This window comes from Gymnogyps californianus, chromosome 28 (genome assembly GCF_018139145.2).
Source record: "Gymnogyps californianus isolate 813 chromosome 28, ASM1813914v2, whole genome shotgun sequence".
Taxonomy (NCBI): domain Eukaryota; kingdom Metazoa; phylum Chordata; class Aves; order Accipitriformes; family Cathartidae; genus Gymnogyps; species Gymnogyps californianus.
In genome coordinates this window covers 6,492,903-6,517,009 of record NC_059498.1, presented here as the reverse complement: position 1 = coordinate 6,517,009, position 24,107 = coordinate 6,492,903, and the positions used below count along the sequence as shown (strand labels likewise).

General features: G+C 51.5%; 3 protein-coding genes across 4 annotated transcripts; all 3 read right to left on the bottom strand.

Moving 5' to 3' along the window:
- On the bottom strand, positions 1-3,066 carry PSMD3 (proteasome 26S subunit, non-ATPase 3; the record flags this gene model as incomplete). The annotated part of the gene is given in 9 exon segments (XM_050912077.1): positions 1-17; positions 309-423; positions 529-632; positions 828-1,018; positions 1,127-1,263; positions 1,484-1,621; positions 1,999-2,189; positions 2,889-2,978; positions 2,981-3,066. Coding segments are annotated over 9 exon segments (1,056 nt in total), but the record flags the coding sequence as incomplete, so codon positions are not given.
- Positions 3,067-3,690: 624 nt separating this feature from the next.
- Positions 3,691-9,175, bottom strand: GSDMA (gasdermin A). Its single transcript, XM_050911845.1, has 9 exons — positions 8,962-9,175; positions 8,593-8,803; positions 7,869-8,034; positions 7,685-7,779; positions 6,797-6,843; positions 6,365-6,519; positions 5,789-5,939; positions 5,062-5,135; positions 3,691-4,506 (listed from the first exon to the last, which is right to left on the bottom strand). The coding sequence occupies exons 1-9, from the start codon at positions 9,173-9,175 to the stop codon at positions 4,270-4,272; spliced, it is 1,350 nt and encodes a 449-aa protein (XP_050767802.1). The 3' UTR covers positions 3,691-4,269.
- Positions 9,176-15,271: 6,096 nt separating this feature from the next.
- On the bottom strand, positions 15,272-22,673 carry ORMDL3 (ORMDL sphingolipid biosynthesis regulator 3). Of its 2 annotated transcripts, none has more exons than XM_050911852.1 (4): positions 22,630-22,673; positions 17,705-17,911; positions 16,037-16,188; positions 15,272-15,899 (listed from the first exon to the last, which is right to left on the bottom strand). In XM_050911852.1, the coding sequence occupies exons 2-4, from the start codon at positions 17,876-17,878 to the stop codon at positions 15,764-15,766; spliced, it is 462 nt and encodes a 153-aa protein (XP_050767809.1). In that variant the 5' UTR covers positions 17,879-17,911; positions 22,630-22,673; the 3' UTR covers positions 15,272-15,763. The 2 variants fall into 2 exon arrangements, with proteins under 2 accessions (XP_050767809.1, XP_050767810.1); XM_050911853.1 differs by lacking the exon at positions 22,630-22,673 and adding an exon at positions 18,014-18,063.
- Positions 22,674-24,107: the final 1,434 nt, after the last annotated feature.

Genomic DNA, 24,107 nt, shown 5'->3' with positions numbered 1-24,107 from the left:
GTTCCCGGTCCTGACGGCTGGAGGAGAGAACCGTGTTCAGCGGGGAGGGAGCGAGGGCCGGGGCGCGGTGGGAAAGCGAGGCAGGGCTGACTCCCAGCCCTGCCATCCCCTCCTCCTCTTAGGAGCCGCCGCCTCCTCCTCCTCCCTCCTCCTCCTCCTCCTCCTCCCCAAGTGGAGTCTGCAGCCGAGTCCCATCGAGGGGAGAGGAGAGAAACCCCCACTGCTCCCCCCGGCCAGGGCTGCCCGCTCCCTCAAAGCACGGGGCACGGCTGCGAGGGAGCGAGCGCGGGCAGAGCGGCGTGTCGTACCCTGAGTCAGGAGGAAGTAGGGCATGAGCGACCGCTTGAGGCTGGGCTGTCTGAACTGGAGCCTGTCCGGGATCTCCCCCAGCAGCAGTTCCACCACGATGAGCAGCTTGTGCACCTTGAGGAGAAAGAAACCGTGAGTCCCCGCGGGGCCCAACCCCGAGGCAGCGTCCCTGGGGACCCAGGAGGTACCGAACCCCGCAAGCTTCCCGTCCCCGCTCACCGTCTGCTTGAAGCCGACGGCCGTGTGCTGCGGTGCCTTCCGCAGGGCGTTCGTCATGGTCCTCCGCGCCTCCGAGTACTCCAGCTGGATGGCCTTGATGCGCCCTGCGTTCACACGGGGCAGAAGACGTTTGGAAAAAGCCACCGAGTGAATCCAACCGGATCCAGCCAGATGGGACTTCAAATCCTGCCTGGAAGCCCCACCTCCAGCTGCTCAAGCGGGTTCTCTGGGGAACCAGAGCCCTCCATCTCGGGTGCAGGCCAAGCTGCCAGCGCCGCGCGGGACCCTCTGCATCTCACCTGTGTAATAGAGGTACCGGGCCCACTCGTTGTTGTTGGCCTGCTCGGGAAATACGGACTTGGAGACGAGTTTTTCTGCTTGGTCGTAGAGGTTGTAGTGGAGATAGTTCCTCAGCAGCAGGTTCAGGAGGGTGGCCTGCCCGTCCGCATCGTGGCGCAGCGTGGCCGTCCGTAGCCGGGCATGCAGGAAGCTGTAGGAAAGGGAGAGAGCGTGTCAGGGAGGAGGAAAGAAACAGCCCTGCTCACCGAGGCGCGCGGGACCAAGCTCAGGGAGAGCCCGGACGCAGGACCCAGCTCACCTCCTGACCACGTCGAGTTTATTCAGGAATTCGTAGATGCGGGAGTGGTAGTAATAACATTTTGCCACCACCAGGTCAAGGGCCCGGCGGTTTTGGGAACTGATCTTCTGCATCAGGTCGTCGGACACTTTCTGAGCCTGCAGGAGGGGAAGAGAGGTCAGAGCAGGAGGAACTGCTCCCCGGGAAGAGCAGAGAGACTGCCAGGGCTGCGGGACTGAGCCCGGGGGCTGCCTCCAAACAAAGGGGAAAGCGTGGGGCCGCAGACAGGCAGTTCCCTGAGGCTCTCCAGACCCTGCCTGGCGCAGGAGCACCACACGAAGAGCTGGGCTTCAGAGCCGGCAGCTCAGGGAATCTCACCTCCGGGTATCGCTTGCTGTTCATCAGGTAGATGACGAGAAGGAGTTGGAGGTAGGTCTCCACTTCTGGCAGGAGAGGGGCTGAGGCCGCCTTCCCCGTCCGCGGGCGAAACTGCAGCTCGGCTTCCGTGTCCATGGACTGAGGGGAGAGAGACGTGCTGGACCCCCGTCCCTCCCGGCCGCCGGCGCCGCTGCCACCCGCCCAGCGCTCCTCACGCCTCCACCCGCAGCGAGGGCCGTCCCCAGCCTGTCCCCGGTGACAGCTCTGCTTGAGGTGTGACAAGAGAGCCAGCCCGGGCTGCTGGCACTACAGTCCCATCCCTGCCGAGAGCTGCAGCGATCCGTCTCATCTCACACGTGCTCCCGAGCGGCTGGGCTGCGTCTCCCAAGCGTCCCCAAGCCCGTGCTGTTCCCGGTGCCCTCCCGCCCCGTACAGCAGCGCTCCGGAGGCTCCTCGGTGCGGGAAAGGTGTCCCCTCCGCAGCCGGTCGCCTCTCCCCATCCCCTGCCGCCGTACCTCCTCCAGGAAGCCGAGGAGAAAGTCCCGCACGGCGCTGTTGGAGGTGAAGAAGCCATTGATGGCTTTGTGAAGCACGTTGGAGTTGAGTCGGCGGGAGGTGGAGGGCAGAGCCCGCAAGGCACGCAGGACGTAGCGCGGCTCCTTCCCCGACACGGCCTTCTCCAGCTGCTTCACGTGCTCTTTGATATCTGGGGGAGCACAAGGGACGCGCCGTCAGCACGCGTCTCCCTGAGGCCTCTGCCGAAGGACACGCCAGAGCAAAGCCGGCGCCGGGATCCCTCCGGGCAGGCGGTGCCCCGTCCTGCTGCTGTTGGGTTCCTCTGCCCACTCGTGGGACCGGGGGTGCGTGGCCTCAGTGTCCCCAGTGACCTGACGTGGCCCTGCTGGGAGCAGGGGGCTGGAGAAGACCCCTCCACATGTCCCTTCCCCCTCATTCACCCGGCGGGCTCCGGCCTCCCTCTGCAGCCCCGCGGGGTCCCCCACAGCATTTCTGCAGCTCCCCCTGCCCCTCACAGGGACCCTCCAGGGGCTCCCCCAAAACCACACCTCCCACCTCCCTCCCCCTTACAGCCCCCCCCAACTCCTTTTCCCCACAGTGACCCCCAATCCCCCTCCTCCGACACCCTTCCCGCTACCTCTCCCCCCCCACACGTCGCCCCCCCCCCCAATTCCCCCGCAGGCACCCCCTCTACAAGGATCCCCCCCCCCCATTCCCCTTCCTCCCCCAGCCCCCCCCGCTCCCTCTCCTACAGGGATCCCTCACGGAAGCTCCCCCGAGCTGGCCCCGGTCCCTCATCTCCCTGACGGGCCCCCAACCGACACCCCCCCCCCCACAGATCCCCGTTACAGGGACCCCTCCCCGGTACCCCCCCCCCCCCGCCCCTCACCCTCCAACGTGACGGCGTCCAGCTCTCGCTGCGGCTGCCGCTCCCCGGCCGCCTCGGCCGCCGCTGCCTCCTCCTGCATCTCCACGTCGGGGGGGCGGGCGGCGGCCCGTCGGGGGGGGCCTTGGCCTTGTCGCCGCGGCGGCGGGACGCGCCCTCCTGCTTCATGGCCGGGCGCGCCGGGCCGGCCGTGACACTGCAACAACCGCGGGGCACGCCGGGAGTCGCCAGGCCCGACCAGCCGCACCAGCTCCGCCGCCAGGCCCGCGCGGTCGAGCGCCGAGCACGACGCCGCTCGGTTTCTTTCGTCGCGCCCGCTCGGGTATTTCCGGCCAGCGCTCGGGTGTTTCCGGAGGACGCTCGGGTATTTCTGCCAGCCGCTCGGCTATTCCCGCCCGTTTCCCGGCGCATGCGCGGGCGCTTCCCGCCTGCCGGGCTGAGGCGGGGTGCGAGGCCATGGCGCTGCCCGGAGCTCGGCTGCGGCCTCTGCCCCGGGGAGCGGCCGCCGTTCCCCCACACACCTTTGAGGGGCCCGGGGCTGGGCTCCCCCTATAGCTGGTGCAGAGCACGGCCAGGCCCCTCGTGCTGGTGGTGCCCCCCGAGCTGTTAGTGACCGCCCAGGTAAGCAGCGCTGCCCCTTGCTGAGGGCACCCCCTTCCCCGGCAGCCTGAGGGACCCCCCCCAGGCCTCGAGCCTGAGGGGAGCTGGGTCTCCAGGCAGGCTGCACCACTGGGTAACTGAGAATACCTGTAGATTAAAAAATTGCCTTTAAGTACAGCCAGTTATTCAGTAACAAATTATTCTCTTTATTTATAAAGCAGTCATCAAAGTACTTGTAACATTGTTCTGAAGCGTTGTAATTTATTCCTTGATGGTGGGGTGTATAATCACGTGATGGAGGTGCTGTTTTACCCGGTGTGCATCATTAAAACACTCTGAGATCCTACAGCTTTCTAATGCTTAGCAGCTTACCGAGTCACACATGAATCGCAAGTGTGACCAGGGTAAGTGAATTATTGCTGAGGTATTCCTTTGTGCCTTACTGATTGCACGAGCGCTGCGTGCTAGCATTTTTTAGGAAAACCAGGATGGCATAAAGTGCAACTGAGAAGCTTGTGATTATTTGGGCTAGTGGATTTTTCAGATGGCAGTCTGCATTCATATGGGGGGAAAGAAAAATCAATTTTGGCTTCTGGCTTAAGGAGTTTTCTTGCCTTAAGTCTGCTTTTCCCACTCATTTCAAAGCAGCACTGAGCGTTAATAAGGAGCGCCTCACCTACGTAGGGGTAAAGTTTGGACAGAGAAACTAGCTTGCAGTAAGACTTTCAAATACATTATCAAGTGATTCCCTTTAAATCATCCCCAATGGGAGGACACGTGTAACCTAATCTGAGTTACTCAGAAGATCGAGGACGTACAGAGATGTGTACAGGGCTGCTACGGCCGCGAAGGCTTCTTCTGTACAGACAGCAGATCCGTCTTTCTGGAGCCTCACTCCACTCATCTCAACCATTGCAATGGTTAATTTTTGTTCCTTCTCTTGTGAGAAGGAGAGCAAGCTGGCATCCATGCTGAAACACCCCTTCCTGTGTTCTATGTCGTGTTCCAAGATGCTCTCAACCTTCGCAACAACAACAGAAAAAGCAAAATCAGTATTTTAATACTCCCATCTGTGGAAGTCGTTAAGTAAATGATCTCTTTGACTTGTGAAGTGCTTTGCTGTCTTACAGGCACACTAAATAAGCCACATATGGGACTTTTCACCATGAACGATTATCATGCTCATGTATTCAGTTCCCAGTTTCCTGTGAATTAGTTATGTCCAAGAAATTAAAATTGTAGTGTGTTTTTGTGTTGTTTTTTTTTTAAACCTGGAGCCAAAGAAGCCAGAAAATTCTGACTACCATTTCAAGAAAAATGGTAGTCAGCTGTGCCCAATTTAATGTTTATTATCAGCAAAACAATTGTTAGAAATCTTAGGTATTCGTGTCTTGGGGTGATTTCTCTCGAAGTGAGTATTTTGGTCCCTGCCAAGTTTGAAGCAATTATTCCTTCCCTTCTTCCCAGTGTAAGTTGTGATACTGCTGCATATATCATCATCTAAATGTTGCTTTACTTAAAATAACACTCCCCCTGCCCCTTCATTTTGAGCCAAATGTGATGCATGTTCTCTCACCAGCTTAAGCTGTTGGGACACAATCTTCTCTTCCAAGGACTCTAGCAATAGCAGCAGCTGATCCTCCGTTAGCTCTGCAGAATTAAAACAGGTTTGTACCAAAAAACCCCACCAATGTTTCGGAGGCAACTGGCGAGATATGAAGGGTAACCATCAACTGTCTTGCAGGGAATGCCTGTTTGGTCAAAAGTTCTTCAGACATTTTAAGCCAAATTATCAGTGCAGCCTCCCTGCGAGACAAATACAGCTGTTAACTCTGGGTGCGGATGATGGTAACATCGAGTGTAGAGACCAAGGGGGTTGAGGGGAGTTCAAGCCACATTTTGTGGCAGCCTTGGGAAAAGAACCCTGGAATTTGCACTGCTCTTTCTGTAAGGTAATCTTGCCATCTTTACCCACACTTTAATTCTGATTTCAAGCCCTCTTTTCAAGGATCCCCTTGTGCACGCTGTTCCTGGACCGAGCGGTAATTATGTGTCGTGCTCCTGGCAGTCGCTGCTCTGCGACTCTCCAACTGTTGCTGAACAGTAGCTGCTGCAGACAGGTCTGGGCTCTCGGCATAAACCACCTTCGTTCCCACAGTCTAAGAAATTAGTTTACGTAAATCCTCTGCAAGTCTCTCACGCTCTGTAAGTTTTCTACATTCTGCTAGTCCTGTCGGTAGGAATGCTCGTAATATATTCTGGTACTACTGGATTTCTCTATTAAAATGGCCAGAAAGCCTTACCATCTAATGCGTCAAGAGTGTAGGTGATTGCTTCTGCCAGCTTAAGGAGAAGATGCCTTGAAGAATACTGTAAGCTGCTCAACAGGTCCTTTAAATCGGGGCTTTCTGTTGTCAGCTCACAGCTACCAGTTTCATCAAGAACTGCTTCCATCTAGGGGGATAAGAAAAAGAAACGGCAGGATTTAAGAGAAGAGGCTGCTGATAGTCCTTGTAGTCTAACTGCAGAAGCTTATGAACAGTAATGCAATATGTGTCTCCCTTCCTTAAGCTATTTATGAGGCTGTAATTGAGGCTTTAGCATTCACACCGGCTCCAGTTAAAGACAGAATATGACATTTAAATGGTTTGATACCTTCAGGTAAATCTGCTAGGCTATATTCAGGACATATTTCAGCAGTTGACTCTGTCCTGAGCACCGTCTTTCTCTGTATGGTGATGGAGACCAGACAGACGTGCTGAGTGAAGGATTTTTGGATTGATAGTTGTGGCACAAGAGAGATGACTTCTGGGGCAAGAGGTATGATCGTCGATGTCTCTGTACTTACAAATCCTGGCAGTAAGAAGAACTTTGCTTACTTTGTGGGTCAGTTCTTGAAAGAGGTTCCTGTCTCTCATCACAGCTTTGATGGCTTTTAAAAAGATGACGAACAGATCAGAAGACAACTTGGAGAAAATGTGACAGTTCTCTTTAACTTCTACCCCCAGTGCTCCTAATTTTCCTTTTGAGAAACCTGAAAGCCAGAAAGAGTCCAAATATATCACTTCTAAACGAGGCAATCCCACAAGAAGTTCACTGGCACCCCTAAATTTAGAGTTTGAAACGTTTCTGTGAGTATTTTCAAAAGCAGTATGCAATTTTGAGTTGGACAGTTGTCATGTCTCAGGTAATAGGCAGTATTCTACAGTAAACACATCGCTTTTGGTGGTTTGTGTTTATCCTGAGAGATTCCATCTTACCCAAAGGTGGTAAAAGTAGTGCAAATGGAAGTAGTAAAATACATTGCTTACCATCAGATACGAACTTCGATGTACTTTCTTCTGCGAAATAGTTCAAGATCTGCAACAGGATAAAAAGGACATTGCTGATTTAGAAAAATACTTATAGCTGGATAGGTATTTTTTTACCAGGGTTGTTTTTAAGTCTGAAGATACTGGTATCCCAGTTCTGAAATCTCACGTGCTAGTTGTAGGTCGGACTGGTGTTTGCACTCTTGTCTGGTGCATCTGTCTTCTGCCCGTTCTTTTAAAACTCGTTGTTCCTAGACCTCATTCCCTACTGTCACGTGCCTTACGTTAGGGTCTGTATCGGCCAATAAGTGTGGTAAAATACAAGTAAATTAAAATGACAGCTTATACTCAACAAGATCCATGCAGGTTTGGGAAGCACAGAGCGTAGGGGAAGAAAGCCAAAGGTGGTCTCTAAAATCCTGCAGCAGGTTTTGTGGATCTCAGTCCTTTCTTTCTCTACCTATCCAGCGTAAGCGTCTTTTACGCCAGTCTTCCCACTGAAGGGTCAGCCACCCTGTTTTCTCCCTGGCTCTTTTCTTCTGAGTAGGAAAAGAAAAGAAAACAAACCAAACTCTGCTCTCTGTGCCATTTTTCAACAGGAGCTCTGCAGTTCCTGAAATCTAGAGCTGAGACTTCCAGTATCGCTCTTTCATTTCTTTACCAACACCCCTCCCTGCAAAACTGCATCTCTTTCCCCAGTAGCTCTTTTAACTTATGTACTATGTACGGCCTTCTCCCAGGTGATTTCTGTCGCTTGTACGGCATGTGCTCATGTCCTTGCAAATGAGCTAAGGGTGGCCGTGAGGCTGAATGATACTTGACAAAATGTTTTTCCTCTTCTACGTTGTTTCCTGAATGGAGGAGTTGGTAGTTTCTGAAAGTTACTTACTCCATGATCCATCTGTAATGGCCAGCTGGATTGCCCTGAACGCCAGGGTGCAGCCCTTGGGTATAGTTATGCCTCGTTTGCTCTCTCGGGTGCCCTGTTCAACGAAAAAAATCTGTTACTAGGCCTGGATGGCGTGCAGATGTTCAGGAAGGACTGACTCCTGAGCTTGAAGAGAAATCAAACCTTTGCACAAAACTTGGCGTAAAGCTGGGTCATGAAGCTCCCCTCTGCCTCGGTGGATTCCTCGTAGCTGGTCTCCTCTGAGGTTTCTATCGTTTCATGAACCACGTATAAATTTTGTTGTGTTTTCTGTAGTTGTTGAATGAAGGAGTGATTCACATTAATTTTTCTAAAAGAGAAAAAGGATGCAATATCCAGGCTGTTTTTTTGTGAGTTATGACAAAAGTACTGTAGTCTACTCAGAGCAGAAGCCTTATGCTTGCGTCCTTTCTCATGTTACATGAGTACCTGTAAATATCACGATGTCAGTGGCTTCTGGGGAAAAAAGGTGGCAGAAAATGGGCTGCAATTTTTGTGTTCCTCAACGTGTTCCCCTTCTATGTCTGAGGGGGACTGGTGCAGTGAGGCTGTGGCCTGGCAGATCATATAGGTGATCTGTCCTGATCTATATGCTTCTCTCCAGGTACAAACCGTGAGAAAAGATGGCTTGACTCCATGCTGAGGTGTTCCCACTTTCTGAATTACAAAGAAATCTATAAGCATTACAAAGCTGTGTGAGGAATCTTTATTGCCTCTTTCCTGTCCTCCAGAAGCATGCACAGTTAGGGAGAATGCATGCTCTCGGGTCTTAATCTTGGTTTTTGGCTGTTGAAAAACCATTGCGTGACCTGGCATGGGGTAGAGGAGGATGACCGGAGCGCGCGTTCTCCCTTTGTGTCTGCCTTACCTTTCTGTTTTCAGTGCCTCAAGTTTTGGTACTGGTATGTGGTTCTTCTCCAGCTTGATGGACCACCCTTTGGACAAGGAGGCAGCTCCTTTCAGCTCTACACTTGCAGAGTCAACACAAAGGCTTAGACTCCCATCCACTCTGTCACTGACGCTCATTTTGACTGTAAATTGCCTTGAATCTTGACCATCTCCCTTGGGAAAGAGGGACTCTGAAATGATTCGATGCATTAGCTTAAGCATGATTATACAGACTTAGTGTTATAACTATTGCGCACACAAGAAAGATGAAATGTGGTAGAGTTCAGCCACAAATGATCCAAATGTCTGTGGAAATTGTGAACTTAAGATTGATAAATGTGGGCTTTACCTGTGCTTTTATTGTCTTCTCCAGGCAGCAGCACGTCGTCGAGTCTGTACCCTGTCCGCTTGTAGCAGGGAGATGGGTGGAATATGGCTTTTCTTTTTCTTCTCACTAGATAGAGGGGTCTGAACTGTTCGTGGTCTAAGATGCTGTGAACTGGGACCAGGTCTCCTCTTGGATCCATTTGATTTACTATGGATTGGGTGACTTTTTTAAACATTCTGCTGCGGCTGGATGAATTTTTGAGCCAAAGCGAAGTGTACTTGTGCCTTAGGAAAGAGGCAAGACAAGTTAAGCAAAATTACTTGAAATACAAGCAGAAGGTTGTAACAGAATGTTACTTTAATTATTAAGAACTCTTAAAAATTGATAATAACCCAAAAAAGGGTTTTGGGTTATAGTACAAGGACACAACATTCACAGGGTTGTTTATAGGGAAGCATTTGGAGAGGTAGGAGTACGAGCTGTGGCTTGCTGATGAGGCTTGTTTAGACTCATCCCCCTTTGATGAACTCCCAGTCATCGTGCGGACTGAGAACGCAGCTAGCAGTTTCTGAGGGTACTGGCTTCAGCACTGGAGTCTGTTACTGTTCTTTCAATTAAGATATTTTGTTGCATAAACCAGTACATACCATAATAATTTTCATTACTAAACTAGACATTGCTCCTTAACCTAGGACCTATCATAGTCCTAAATGCTTTAATCTTTAATTAATGCGTTGCCCTGATGTAAGTTTAAAAAGAAAAAAGCTTGAGCCATTTCTTGCTGTTCTTTACTGCTTCAGCGTTTTCGCCATGCATCTTGTTGCCTGGCAGACAGGAATGGTTTCGCTTTGTTTCGAAATAGAGCTTTAGAAAAATTATTTCGTTGAAGTCTTACTGCAAGGAAGTGAAAGTGCTGAGAGATGAATAGTGGGTTGAGGGGGGGAAGTAGGAGAGCTTGTTCTATGGCAAATCTTCCCCAAAATACAACAAAAATCATCCCAGCACAGCTACTTCGGTATGCCCCGGTGCTCTGCCTGTATCCACCGCAGAGGAGAGCTGGGTGTTTGAGAGGCAGAAACAAAATCACTGTTGGTTTCCTGTTGCAGCTTGATTTTACTCCAAAGTTTCAGTTTTGCTTCTTGCTTCAGTTGACGTGCGTAAGATGTGATGAACAACAACTTTGAGTACAAATGAAAAACTTTCTGTACTTGTTGAGAAGAAGAAAAGCGTGCAGGTCTTTCCCCTCTTCTGCATCCTACTTTATCACGTCTTGTTAGAGAAGAGACGCTGATCCCCATTTACAGTTCAGATGAGTGGATGGGGGGGATATCTTCCCTCTCCCTAACGTCCCACAGGGGTCTAAAAAAGGAGACTGACTTAGTCTGATTCTTCCAGAAAGTAGGAAGACTGTCACATCACAAAGGATGGTGTGTTGTGTGTGATGGAGCTGGGGAGGGGAAATAGTCTTGTGTGCTTAATGTGGGATCATTTTAGTAGTACTTATGGGACTCATTCCCTCGGGAGACCTCAAAAAGAGATAAAAACTAAACAAGAACACTTAACAGACAGTTTGCTCCACCCTCTTCCGTACCGAAAGCTCTTAAAAGTGTACTTGCCTGTTTGTGGGGTGAATGGCTTCTCTCTGCCATCAGTGGGCAATGCACAGAGCAGTCCGCTGTGCTTCTGAAGTGATATGGCTTCTTTAAAGCAGCAGGGCTGGGGAAATGCTCTCTCCCCGCCTTTCCGGTCAGAGATCCGGAAGCATCTGCTAAATTAGGGCACAAAAATCCTGTTGCTTGCATAATTCTTCCTCCAAAAAGTTTCAGTCGTTGTCCTGACTCAACCCGTCATGATCTGTTACAGTGGCTGTGGATAACTTGTTCTACAGATGTTATCACTCCTGTAAGATTTGTTTAATTTCTAGCATGGTTCTGGTTTTCATTTATACTTCTGAGAAACAGTGTGTTCTGGTTTAGGAGGATTTCACTAAACCTGCGAGAGCGCTAACTGATTAGGTGTGGTGTAGACGAGGGGACAATTTATGTTTCTGGAGGCACTTTTGTTAACTTATATTGAGCAGTGATGCACGCACATTTCCACGCTTTATGGCTCGTTGTTACTAGCAGAGGGTTTGTGCGACTCACCAGTGCAGTACCCTGCGAAGGGATCCGTGCAGTGGGCTGCAAGCTCTTTGCTTTACTGCAATCGATCACGTGGTGGGCTTGGAATTGCCATATAGTATTCATCTGCCGCCCTTGTTTAAAAGCAAAACCTGTCCATGTAAAAATTCAAGGACTCGGACACAAGTTTTTACATGAATACTTACTTTATTAGTTTCTCTTAGAATACTGTACAAAGGAGTAATAAAAATATTCACACTTTATTTTAGAAAGTTCTCTACATGAGACTTCTGTATACACAGCAAAAAGAAGGGCTACTGGAAAAAAAACCCTAAAACTTTGTATAATGTCAGAATGTTCCATTAAAAAAAAACCCCAACTAATTTAGCTCACTTAAACTGATGCAAGGAGGATACGTATACACAAACACTTGCATGCTTAAAAGGTATTATAGGCAATGATAAAGCAACATCAGTCACAATGAGAAATATTAATGTATTAACAATGGTAACCAGCTGCTGTCCCCTTTTCAAGGGCCAGTACCATGCTTCTATTAAAACAAACAAAAAATTAAACAGTGATTAAAAAAAATACTCAGGAGTTAAGTAGCCCTAGATCTCAGGCTTTTTTTCCTTTTTCTTTTTAAAAAGGCTTTTTCCTGCAAAGGGTTGGACTGTATGACATCCCATTAGCTATGTTAAACGAATCATAAGACAGGATCCCTAATTCAGAAGCATCAGGCTGGTAGTACTTGATTGTTTTCTGACTGTCCTGGTGCAGTGACTGCCATACTGTGTGAATACATGTGTGGTCTTGACAGTGGCTTAGAAGAGGCTTTGCCCAGGACAAGATGGGGCAGAGGGATGGCTTCTGCCAGTGCCTGTGAATGGTTCAAGTGGTGGTTCTCAAAAGCTTTTCTCCTTCAGCATTCATGGCAGAACAAAAAAGAAAAGCATTTTAAGTACCTACTTATCCAGTAATTGTTTCTCAGTCACAGGAGGGAGCCCACCTTTAATTCTCCAGCTGACATTCACCCATGTCACTACACAGGAAGCCAGTACAAGTTTGAGAGGAAAATCTGTCAAGTGTGATGTGATCAAAATCCCATTTAAAATCAATAACGATCAATTATCTCCTTCACGCAGGTACTTGGAGAAAAGTCTACAGTCTAAAAGAATGAATGGACAGTCTTTGCACTCACGTTCTGGTTCTCCACGCAAAAGGTACGCTTCACCCATGGATCACTGCTATGCTAGTTGCAAGTACACGTCTGAAAATCCCTCATCCTGCCCAAGCTGTCCCGATGTCCCTTTTCTCAGTAATTAGTTATCCCATGAGAGTTTTAGTGTTTTGACTATGTTTTAACATCTTGCGTGTGCAAGAGTAGCCTTCGAGTGCTGAACTCACTCCTACGTGAATTTAACACAAATAAACTAGAAGCGGTTTCAGTACAGAGTTCCAGGAGACCGAGAACTGTGTCTGTTACTTCCACACCACTGTAGTGGTCGTTTCCAAGTGGAAACTTAGTTGGGTACCGCTCACTCCTGTGACACCGACAGGAAGGAGCCACGCAACTCACGTATCACCAGCAGTACCCGAAACTCCTTCACTTAAAACTACCTCAGGTACACCTAACAAGTAGCAATTGCAACTGTGGTTTAATTACAATTAACTTATGGTTTCTTTTCTATTTTTGATTAATTCTGATACCTACCCTTAAGATGGGATCTTAAGGAAGATACTATCAGATGTATAATTGTTCAAGTAGTTATTAATCTTATGTAGATACTTAACACACCACATTATTAACACAAAATCTTTCTTCAGCTCTCTCACTTCTTTCTGTATTTCTCCAGTTTTCATTTATAGTTTCCTTGATTGGATTAACTGTATGAATCCAAGTTAACTTCAGATATTTCGTGGCAAAAATGCTATCCCTGTGTTGTAAAGAATGTCATTTGCCATGTAACACATATCTGTGTAATGGCTATTGTAACCATTTCAGTGTGAACAAGGTACATCAGAAAAGCTTACTATTATAATTAAGGCTTTGCCTAACAAGAAGTTCTAGACTTCAGGCTTTAACAACTGCCTTTTTGAGAAGTTTATAATCCCATTCTGGTTTACAGTTGATCTTTAACAAAACAGAATCAGATGTCCAGTGTCAGTTAACAGCACAAATAACATGTTCAAACCCTCAGCTGTTGTAATGCCAAGGCCTTCAAGGAAACTGTGTGAAGTGCTGTACCTCATCGAGAAGAGCTGACCCCTACCTTCCATTTATACTTACGCTAAAAATATCAAAACTGGTTTGACTTTGTGTAATGTGCATATACTTAGAAATAATCAGCATATGTCTGTCTATATAGGAGTAATGTTTTTAAGCATATAGCGACTGTTTCTGTTGCAAAAAGTTGATGTTTTTCCCCTCGTATTCTACCAAAATAAAGAAATAGTTTTCCTTCCTCTGGAGATTTGCTGTTGGCATGTAAGCTGTGTCTGCAGGCAGACATTCAGATCTGTTAAGCAACATACAGTCTGCATTATGGACGCAGCCTTAGCCAGCCTGTTAAGGACAGACACTACAGCTCTGAGGGCAGCGGCCTTTCCGTAACCATTCTGGGCACTGACACTGTTGATTTCTTAGTCATTTCAAAGGTACTTCGCTGATTGATGAAATGTCTCTATTTTGAAAACAATATTTATTTTTTTTTTTTAAAGTCATTGTCTAGTAGCTTAAAGAATATATTAGCTTTAGGGTATATAGTGCCTTAACTAAAGCAACAGTCTTTATGTCATGGTGGTTAAAAGGTTTAACCCCCCCATCAAGTAAATTGCACATCTGTCAAACTCCCTCGCTGGAGAACAGCACTCGGGTATCACGCCAGACTCTTTCTACCTTCTTGAAAAGCTTCCTTTCCGCTTAAAATATTTCCACTTTTCAAACACATTAGGTAATGATTCTCTATGCATTCCAGCAGCCCTCTGAGGTACACTAAATGTTTTTCCCTTCTCTGCAGCAGTCCGATATTAAGTCTGAGAGAGAGAAGTAAAGCGGCTTGCCTAAAATTATGCATGGAGTAGTACTAGATCTTATATGCAAACCTGAAGTTCCCCTATTCATGTCCTATGCTCAGATCATCAAACAACTCAACAATATCCACTATGACCTCTAAAGGTAGAATTGGCTAATGCAGGAACCAAAATAGCATATTTAAAATGTTTATACTATTGTCAAAAGTGTGAGACAATATAAGCACTAAGACAACAAAAATACAGGCTTTCATGGGTTTACAGGGGAAGCATGAGGAAAAACACACTTCATCCGTCACACAACCCAAAAGAAAAACTGATTATTTTGAACAGTAGAAAGCTATCTCAGCCAGGAAATCTAAACCTGCAAACCTACTTTATTTAGGTGGTAATTTTACGGGAAAAAGGCTCAATTTTGTTCCTATACTAAATAATCTATTTTCAGTGACCCATTGCGTCCTTCTGTTGGTCAGTTCAGTCTGGTGCTGCTCGTTAGCATCGCTCTCCCGCAGCTCCCTCACCCTTGCCGGTGATCACCTGAGGGCTCGGGGGACGCTGCCGCAGCACTTGTGCGTGGAGCTGAGTGACAGACTTCCAGGTAAGCCAGAAATCAAACACTCGCTTGCCCTTCAGTCAGATACTGAGTTAAGTCCCCTGGCAAATCCCAGTAACGCGTACACAGACTTAAGAGACCAAGGAGCTGGACTGAGGAGAAAAGTTCCAATTATAGTCACTAACTGATTATAGCAAGCAGCCACCCGTCTCTCGTTTGGCCTATACCTATCAGTCTTGAGCGTGGTCTCCGTGTACCAAGTAGCTCAGTGGCATTTGTTGCCGATCATTAAAATGATCGGCACCCAGCCCTTAATCCAAATGCTGTACTGCCTGAGCGCTCAGAGTGCGCTTTAAAATTAGTGGTTTGGGGTGGGGAGCAAAGTTACCCAGACAGATTCTGGTACAAGCTGAAAATCACAAGTATGATTTAGGATCTGTTGACCTTTTCCCTGAACAACACGAATGGTACCGTAGAAAACTGAAAGCTTTGTCAAATTGCAGGTCATTCCTTCCTGTACTGTTTTTAGTAAAAGAACTTCCTCTTTCAGTGGCGTAAAAGATTGCAAAATAAAAATCTGTCATTCTCTTCTCCCTCCCACTCCCCCGCCCAAAAATGAAACTCAAACCCCGAAACAATCAAGTATTGGGAAAGCCTGGCTGCATCCCTTTGAATTTCCCCCACATATCACTTAAAGCACCTAGCTTCAGAAAGGGAAATATATTTTAAAGTGCATTTACCACAGCAATAGTACCAGCACTAAAAGCTTTTCCCCTCATCCCTATTCTCGTCATTCAATGTCTGGGATAGATGACAATCTCCCCAGAATTCACCCTCTTTGTACCTTGAAGCCTCAGTGTATCTGCATCTATTTATGACACTGGAATAAAAGAAATCCAGTGTCACGCATCCTGCTCTGCACTAAACTCTACTCTGGAGCTTGTTTAGATTTATTGGGCATGAGGATCCAGCATGCGGTATATGTCTATTGGATACTGCATTTGAACAGCCGCTGTGAAATTATATCCCAGTGTGCGTGGGGGTGAAGAAACAGGACTAGAGAGAAGGAGCTTCCCCCTCTCCCCTGCGCCTCTTCCATTCGCTCCAGCCACGCAGTTCAGTACTTGTTGATCCCAAAGATCCGGACACCGTGAAACTGAGGCAGTTTGGGGATCAGGACGCTCATAAGGGAGATGGTGTTGATTATGAAGTGTATCCGGTCATACTTTGTGTAAAAGCTGGTTAGAAAATACCTGGAAAGGAGGGGAACAGAGAGAGAGGGAAACCGAATTATAGCGCTTCATGGTTTTGTTTCCCAGGACAGCCCGTGCAGCAGAAGCGGTGATCGGTACAGGCGCGTGAGGCAGCTCAGCTGCCCCGAAGTACTCACAGGACAATGGGCATGATGGTCAGGAACTTGCGCGATGCCGTGAACTGCACGCCGTAGTCCATCTGCTCCCAGTGCGTGAGCAGCCGAGCCTTCCCCTGGTCCGGAGTCTCAAAAGGAGTTCCTTTCACGGTATGTAGGAAGATGTACATACTCTGTAGCAAATACAAACGCAGTGTGAGGCACACAGTGTTCTCTACGCCCCTCGCCACCCCACCAGAAACGTTCAACTTCAAGCAAGAACAGCACGGTTGTGGGAGCTTGCACCAGCGCGCCGTTCCGCTAGAGGGACGCATCGTCGCTGCTGGAAAACGCGCTGGAACTCGCAGCAGCTAACGAAGCAGCGAGAGTTGGGGAGGAAGGCCGCTAGCTGGGGCTAGCTCAGGCTTGGCTGTTACACGGGAGGCCTCTCGTTCAGCTCCTGGGCGTAAGCCAAGAAGGTGGTTGCAAGATTACCGCCCTCAGATCTCTGGGATCAGGAGATTAGCACGGACTCGCTCTACCGTGCAACAGCAATGCTAAATGCTTTCTAAAAAAAGTGCTGGTAGAGCTGTGGGCAGTGAGGGTCTGTTACCGCTCTGATTACAAGTTAACCTCTTGAAGGGGAACACAAGTCACAGATAAACAGCAAGTGTCTGGCTACATCACATGTCTTAAGTATAGCCATGGCCGGCCTTTAAACTCCTTTCTGTTCCCAGGACTGAATCATTTAAGCTGCCGGAGAAGGGGAAGGAGCTGGATGAAAAGCAGGCAGCTTGTGAACTGAGCCCTGAGCAGCTCTAGCTGGTGGGTTTTGTGCTGGTTTTTTTTTTTTTCTCCTGCTGGAGACGTCAATAACATGAGCGTGAGGGTCCCCAATCCCAATAAGGGTGTCCTTTTTGTCTCTGGAATACTCTCGGGCTGAGACATTATTTAAAATAAAGGACACAAAATCAATTGCTGCATCTCTGAAGTATTTTGTCCCCTATGCCTGAGGGTGAACGGCTGCCGAGAGGTCTGCTCCTCAGCTCTAGGACCCAAGCATGCCAAGACTTGCGCGGCGGGATGGCGGAGGCGCAGAAGTGAGCAGTTAAACGGAGCAGCTTCTGGCATCGCAGGGAGCCCGGGTGCCCAGCGTCCCCAGAACGTGCCTCTGTTGACGTGCGCCGTGCTTACCTGTGCACCCCTCGCACAGCGCTCCGACACCCTTTCGTTTGGGTACCTGATCCTTAGAAGGGGAGAATCTGTTCCTGGACTAATCTTTTACTTTAAGCAGAACAAAGTTTGGGTTTTAATCTTCTTTTCTTAACTCTGAGGCCAATTCAGATTGTATCAACCGAAGTGAAAGCTGTCCTGCCAGCTTCTGTGGCCTGTCACAGCTGTTCCTCTGTTAAGGGGGACATGACAAAGGCACTTACCCTGCAGGCACATGAATTCAGTGTCCCCTCTGAGCAGCCTCACCAAATGTTTGCTGTCTCATCAGTACCTAGGCTGGATTTAAATACATGACCTAGAGGCAAAGGTGCAGTCTGAGGGGTGGAAGTTGAGTAACTTACCCTGCATCTTCGGAAATACAGAGAAAGGAATTGTTTCAACAAGAATCTTACTAGCTTGCTCTCAAAAGAGCAGGTGGTGCTGAGAGATTACCTCTCCATGCCCCGGGAAGCCAAACCAGCCACGCTGTTCCCTTACCATGTTGTGAATGATGTTGGTAAGAGTCCAAACCACAGGGACGCTGAAGAAGGGGATGCTCAGGAGTACGACGTGCAGCAGGCCGATTCCAAGGATGTAGGACAACCAGATGCCCCGGCTGTTCATGACACGGGTGTTGGGATTCACCTCGCTGTGCGCTGTTCCCACGTTCATGTTGGCTCTTGTGTCGAACAGGCACCCCTGAAACTAAAGCAGGGTCAGGTCAGTACTCGGATCGCAGCAGCCCTCCATCTAAATTACTCGGGTAAGCACAGCAGGGGTCAAGCACCGTCTTGCTGTTAAGCGAACCTGAAATCTGTTGTTTGCAATAGAAATCACAAGTCAGTTCACTTCTCTGCACCTCATTATTTCCATTTGTAGAGCTGACGTTTCTGAGGGCAAGCTAAATCTGGGAGCTGTTGAGATTTGGGAATAACGTGTGGGAAGGCCGTCTGTAACAGAAACTACTTGCGTGGAACCACGATGTCAAGGTTCAATCCCGCGATTGCCTGATAAGACTCAAACGAATACTGTTAAGCGCTTTTTAAGTCATCATCACAGTGTTAATCATGGAAGCACTCAGCACATGAAGCTTCTTGCATGTTTACGGGTTCAGCCTACCTTAAACTCACAAAGAGAACACAAGTATTTGCGGAGTAAAGGCATGGCAGCTCTATATCAACAGATCTCCTAATTAGTTCAGCTACATTAACAGGGTTCTGCACAGCTTTAGAGGCTTGCTGGTCTCCTGGTCTGGCTTACATGTTTTGCCTTCCAATTTAAGACTTTGGGGGGGAAGTAACAAAAAAATTCCCCTGCAGGGAAGGAGTGAGATTCTTCTTGAGGAACATAAAAAGTTAGAGATAACAAGGAAAAGTGCACTGGGAGGATATTTCAGTAGCAAGAGCTGCAGAGGAGATGGCTCTTGCCCTACCTGGAAAGAACAGCTGCCACGTAGGAGGAATAAGAGAGCTGTTTTTCTAAACAATACCAGGAAGATGAGGAAGCAAGACAGTGTCATCCTCTCAGAGAGCAAGTCTTTGGAGCGGTGCCCTACGGACAACGCAGGTACCGGAGTGGCTTTTTGGACTGCCACAGCAGGTATCGGTCAGCTTTAAGGCTTTCTGGGAAGATGCGAGCTCTGGTTTACCTGTTTCCAGGGATCACAGGGAACGGCACAAATTAGAACCGCTGTAAAGGTGAATATCTTTACACTGAGATGGGGGAAGTTCTTGCGTAAAATCATCTTTGTCCGTGTCCCATGGAAACGTAGTTTCATTAGATAATGCGGTCCGTCCCTCCTTGGACGGAGGACCCCAAGGCGAGGGCCGTTTCCTGATGTCTAGCCTTGTGGTTTTTTGCTGCTTTGGTTCCCACAGCTGGAAGACGGTGTTGCTGTTCTCTCTAGCTCTCACAGTCTTTGGTCTCGGGAGGCGAGTCCGAGCCAGATCTAGCATTACGCTCTGGATGCTGCTGCCAGCTCTTGCGCGTTCCGTGCAGAGTGCTGGGCCTGGCTTGTTTCAGAAGCTGGCGCTCTCCCCTGTTCCTGCCCAGGGCTAGGACACAACGCGAACGCTTGACTCCGCGGCTCCTGGGACGCTCGCTGTAACTCTCCGAGCCTCTTTCAGCCGCGCAGGCGGCTGGTGCTCGGTGTTGCAGGCAGCTCCGGAGAGGCAGGGCTGCTGGGCGAGCTGAACAGATGCTCGCCTGCCTCTGCTACCCGGGTGTCAGTCAGGGGGCTTATATCTGGTAGAAGGTTTTTGTTACCAGGTCTGCGGAGTGCTCGTGTTCTTGTCACCCGTCTCCTGGGTCAAAGGATATCGGCTACTGGATATTCCAGAGAAAAGCCTGAAGCTTGGTCTGGAAGCGGGACTTGGAGCCAGAGTTTGGCACTTCAGTCCTAGCAGGGGGAGCAGCTCTATCCTTAACGTGGTGCGATTCCTAAGGGCTTTCAGAAGGAAATCTAGGGGTTGCGGTGAAGCGTAACATGAGTCAAAAAAAGTCATATTGTTGCAACAACAAAAAAAAAAAAAGCAGCAAACACCCCTGTGGAATGCATAAACAGGAGAGCTGTTTGCCAGACCCAGGGAATAATTCTAGATATTGGTGAGGCCTCAGCTGGAATACTGTCCAGTTCTGGGAGGAGCTGGAGGGAGTCCAGGGGAGAGCAGTGAGAATGAGCAGAGGTGTAGGAAAAACATGACCTGCAAGGACAGACTGAAGGAAACAGGTTTGTTTAGTCTAGAGAACGCTGGAGAGAGGCGTGAGGAACAGTCCTCGAACGCTTCACAGGGAGCTGCACCGAGAAGGGCGGCACAGCCTGCGCTGGAGCTAACTGCCCGGCTGAGACTCGGAGCAAGTGGGTAATGCAGAAGGACTGCTGTTGGAACGGACTGCCCGCGGAAAGTGATGGGTGGTCTCACTGCGGGCTTTAACGTCACGTTTCATAAACAGTGGAAAAAATGAAGATTCCTCTTTGGAATGGGGGAGGAATTGAGGTCCTCTTTGACCAGGTGGCCTCTTCAGGACCCTCTCTTCTTGAAATGATGCTGTTATCCAAAGGCCACAGAAGCTAGCAGACCTTCCTGCAGGCCCTACGGCTGGAGGTGTACCCTGCCTGTGTAGTAATAAAAGCGGGATTTCCATTTGAGGGCAAAGCACGAGTGTCATTTTCAAAAACTAATGAGAACTTCTCCTCCGTCCCCTCTGCAAACGGGGGCAGTTGCAGACCTGCAGCTGGGTGGCAAAGGGCCAAACTTAGAAGCTGTACGTGAAGCAATTCTCCTCCCTGTGCCTCAGTTTCCTTGCTTGTAAAAATTAGGATTAGACGGGTGAAATGCTAGAACTTAAAAGAGGTTAATTCATTCTTGCGAGAGAGATACGGAGATGTCAAGCATTTGGTCCTACGATGAGGATAATTCTGCCTGCTTCTCCAACTCTGTCCTTCCCCACCTTAAAAATACTTCGTCTGTGAATCTCTTCCATTTCTGAGCTGGCGTTCGCAGCCCTTGCCCAAGCTCTTTGCTCACTTCAGATTGCGCACACAGCTCTGCACGGTGTTGCAAAAGCCTGGCTGAGGGAGCGTGAGCTCTCAAAGCTCCGATCCCTACCCCCATCCCAGATCCCATGTTTGCTTTCTGATTTTACACTAGGGATTTGTTCACCTGCAGGAAAAACAAGGCAAAACACAACAGCGGGAGGAACTCCAGCTCCTCCCCCGGAGCAGCTGGCTGCGAAGCTCTGCCTTCCCACTTGGGCAGCGGTTTTTCGGGACAGAAAAGCTTTTAATGATTCACCAGACTGAGTGTGAAGGTCGGGACTGCGCTGACGTTGGACCGTGTCCGTCCAAGGAGGGGAAAAGCCGTAACTGTGGTCAAGAGGCAAAGAGCACGCTGTGATGGCGGAGCCGAACCCTTCCTCTGCCCCATCCTTCGTGTCCTGTTCCCGACTTCCGCCTGCCGCTGTGCCAGCTCCCTGTCCGTGGCTCTGTTGGGAAAGACTCTCATTCTGGGGCTCGGAGCAAGCACCGGGGCTGCCAGCTCAGCACCTGGCATGACAGCATCTCCCCACTTCTGAGGAAAGGGGAGACAAAACGCCATCGGCAGCTTCCCGCTTGCTTCGTCATCCGTCAGCTGCTGGGGGACCCCCCCAGTCTCTGACTACGGCCGTGCCCCCAGCACCCCACGGCGCGGCTCCTTCCCTGCCTTTGCTTTTGCCCCTGGAGGAGCGTCGCCACCGTCTCTTCCCGTCCCCTCGCCCATCAGCGGCGCTCCGACCCCGTCGGTGCTCGGCAGTGACGCCGCTCTTCCCGCAGCCCTTCCCCAGGGCACCGCAGGATCGCACCCCGGGCCCGGCACCCCCGTTCTGCCTCAGCCCGTTGCAGGGCCGGCGGGGGGAAGGAGAGCTGCAGGTGCTTCTCCAGTCGATCTTCCTGAGTGTTCCCAGAACGCAAGGGATTACAATCCCAGGGAGCTGCCAAGGAGCCGAGATCCCTATCTCCAGCAGCAATGGCAATCACCGTCTCCCAAGCAAATAAATATTTTAAACCCTTCTTTGCAAGATGGCATCGGCGTTTGAACCAGAGCATCAAGTACATCGAAGATGTTAGCAAACGCGCCTGTGTTTAGAGGCAGCTGATGGGCGAGGGAGACGAGCGAGAGGGTGGACCAAGGCAGCACTGCTTCGTGTCCCGGTCCAGCCCGGAGTCGCTGTCGGACTTTTTAACACATCCGAGCCCCAGAGCTGCCAGGTTCCTCCTTGGGATGCGAGGAGGGCCCGGACCTGGTTGAGTTGACAGGAGAGCAGTGAGCAGAAAGCGAGGGCTGCAGAGCTCTGGTGCAGCTCCAGGGATGGGACATGGGGATGAGGGGAAGCCTGAGCCGTCCCGGATGGGAGCGGGAGCAGCTGGGGCTTTTTCGGCTAAATTTAGAGGGAAAGTCTGGACACGCAGGGAACACCGCACGTTGGGTTTCTCCAGGCACCCATGGGTGCTCAGGCTCGGGGTCCTGGACCCCGCTTAGCTCGACATAAAAGCCCTGGGAAGGGCCTGCGCCCCGGGGTGCTGGGGCAGGACCCCCTCCTGCCCGGGCTCCCCCCGGGCCTGGCCGTGCACAGCGTGACTGCGGGGGGACCCCCACCGCGGCCCCCCCCGCCCTTTCTGGCTCCATCCCCGCAGCTGCTTTTTGTTTTGGTTTCGGGTGGTATTTTTTTGGGGTGGTGGTGGTGTTTTTCTTTCGGGACGAGCCCACGCGAGGCACCTTCCCCCCGCTCCCACCGCCCCCGCGGGCCCGGGAGCGGGGCTCGCCCACCGCCTGCTCCCGGGGAGGGGGACGAGGCCTCCCGCCTGGGCCCACCGGCCTCCGGGCCGGCTCCGTACCCCCGGGGGACTCCGGAGAAAAACCGCGCCGTACCCGCTCCGCACTCACCGCTGCTCTGCCCGGCCCGGCCCGGCCCGGCCCGGCCCGGCTCGGCTCGGCTCGGCGGGGCCGGGGCTCTCTCCGTCGCGCACCCCGCCGCCCCGGCTGCGCTCCCGGCGGGCACCTCGGTACGGCCCGCCCCGCCGCCGCGGCACGCCGGGAGCTGTAGTCCCGGTAGCTCCGAGCACCGGTGCCCGCCCCGGGGCGGGGGGGGGGGACGGGGACGGGACCGTCCTTACCGTGCAGGGCACGGTCAGCGAAGCGGAGCCGCTTTGGGAACGGGGGTGCGACCCTGGGGGGGGGGGTCCTCTGCCCCCCCCCGCCGCGGTCCTGCGCCTCTGGGCGCTGGCTCCTCTGCCCGGGGCATCCCACCTCTGCCGGCCCGGGGGCGAGCGGCCCCAGGAGAGTGCCCGGGGGCTGCAGCCACCCGACTCCGCACCCTTGGGGGGGGGGCTCAGACCCAGCTGGGTGCTCCCACCCTGCTCGGGGAAGGTCGGCTCCCTCCCCTGCCACTCTTCCCAGCGGAAAACCTCAGGAGCGGGCGTTGTGCAAGCAACCTGGGTAGGCCGGCACCGTGCTGCCGGGACAGCCGGCCAAGGTCAGGGGCTGGGAGCGCAGGATTCCTGCGCTGGAGCGCGGCGGGGAGACCATCTGGCCCTGCTTTTGTTTGCACAACGATCAAAGCTAATAGCGTGGTGCTGCCACGGCCCCTCGGTGCGCGCAGCCATCTGTGCGGGGCTTTGTGCGTGTCGGCCGCCGCCAGCTCTTCCGACCGGGAGTGGCAGAGGGTGCAGCACCGTCACCCAACGGCAAAGCCGCTTTGTGCTGCAAACCCCCTGCCTGGAGCTGCGCTGGGGTCCCGGGCCGAGCAGAGCCCCCCCGGGCCCTGTGTGCGGAGCCCGGCAGCGTGGTGCTCCCCGGCTGCCCATGCAGCTCTGCCAGTGCCGCTCGCAGCCCCCCAGCCTTGCACGGCCGCTCCCAGCCCTCCCTGGCCACTCGGCGAAGCCCGTCTGTGGGGTTTCGGTTTTGACCCCACGTGGGTTCGCAGCGCTGCTTTGCAGGGAAGAAATCGAGGATTCCTCCGGCGCTCCCCGGAGGCGGGTGTCCCTGCACCTCTGTCCCCACCGGGCTCCCAGGCTGAGCTGTGCATCCTGACCCTGTCTGCATCCATCTGGCTTCGGCACCGGCCGCGCATCCGGCTCCGGGCCTGAGCTGGCTCTCGGCGGGCGGTTGTGTCCCGGCTGGGCATGGCGAGGGCATGGAGACCCCACTGGCTACCAGGGCCGGGGCTGCCTGGGTGCCACGTGCTGGCACCGTGCTGCTGGCAGGGCACGGGGTTGCTTCCCGGAGCCAGAGCTCCCCGGTGGCTGCTCCCAGGGAGCCTTGGGCACGGTGGCACACACACGCATGCGGTTAAAGCAGCCGTAGGGCTGCCGATGGGTGCTGCGGCCGCCGGCCAGGAGAACGCAGCCCCTGCCCGGCCTCTC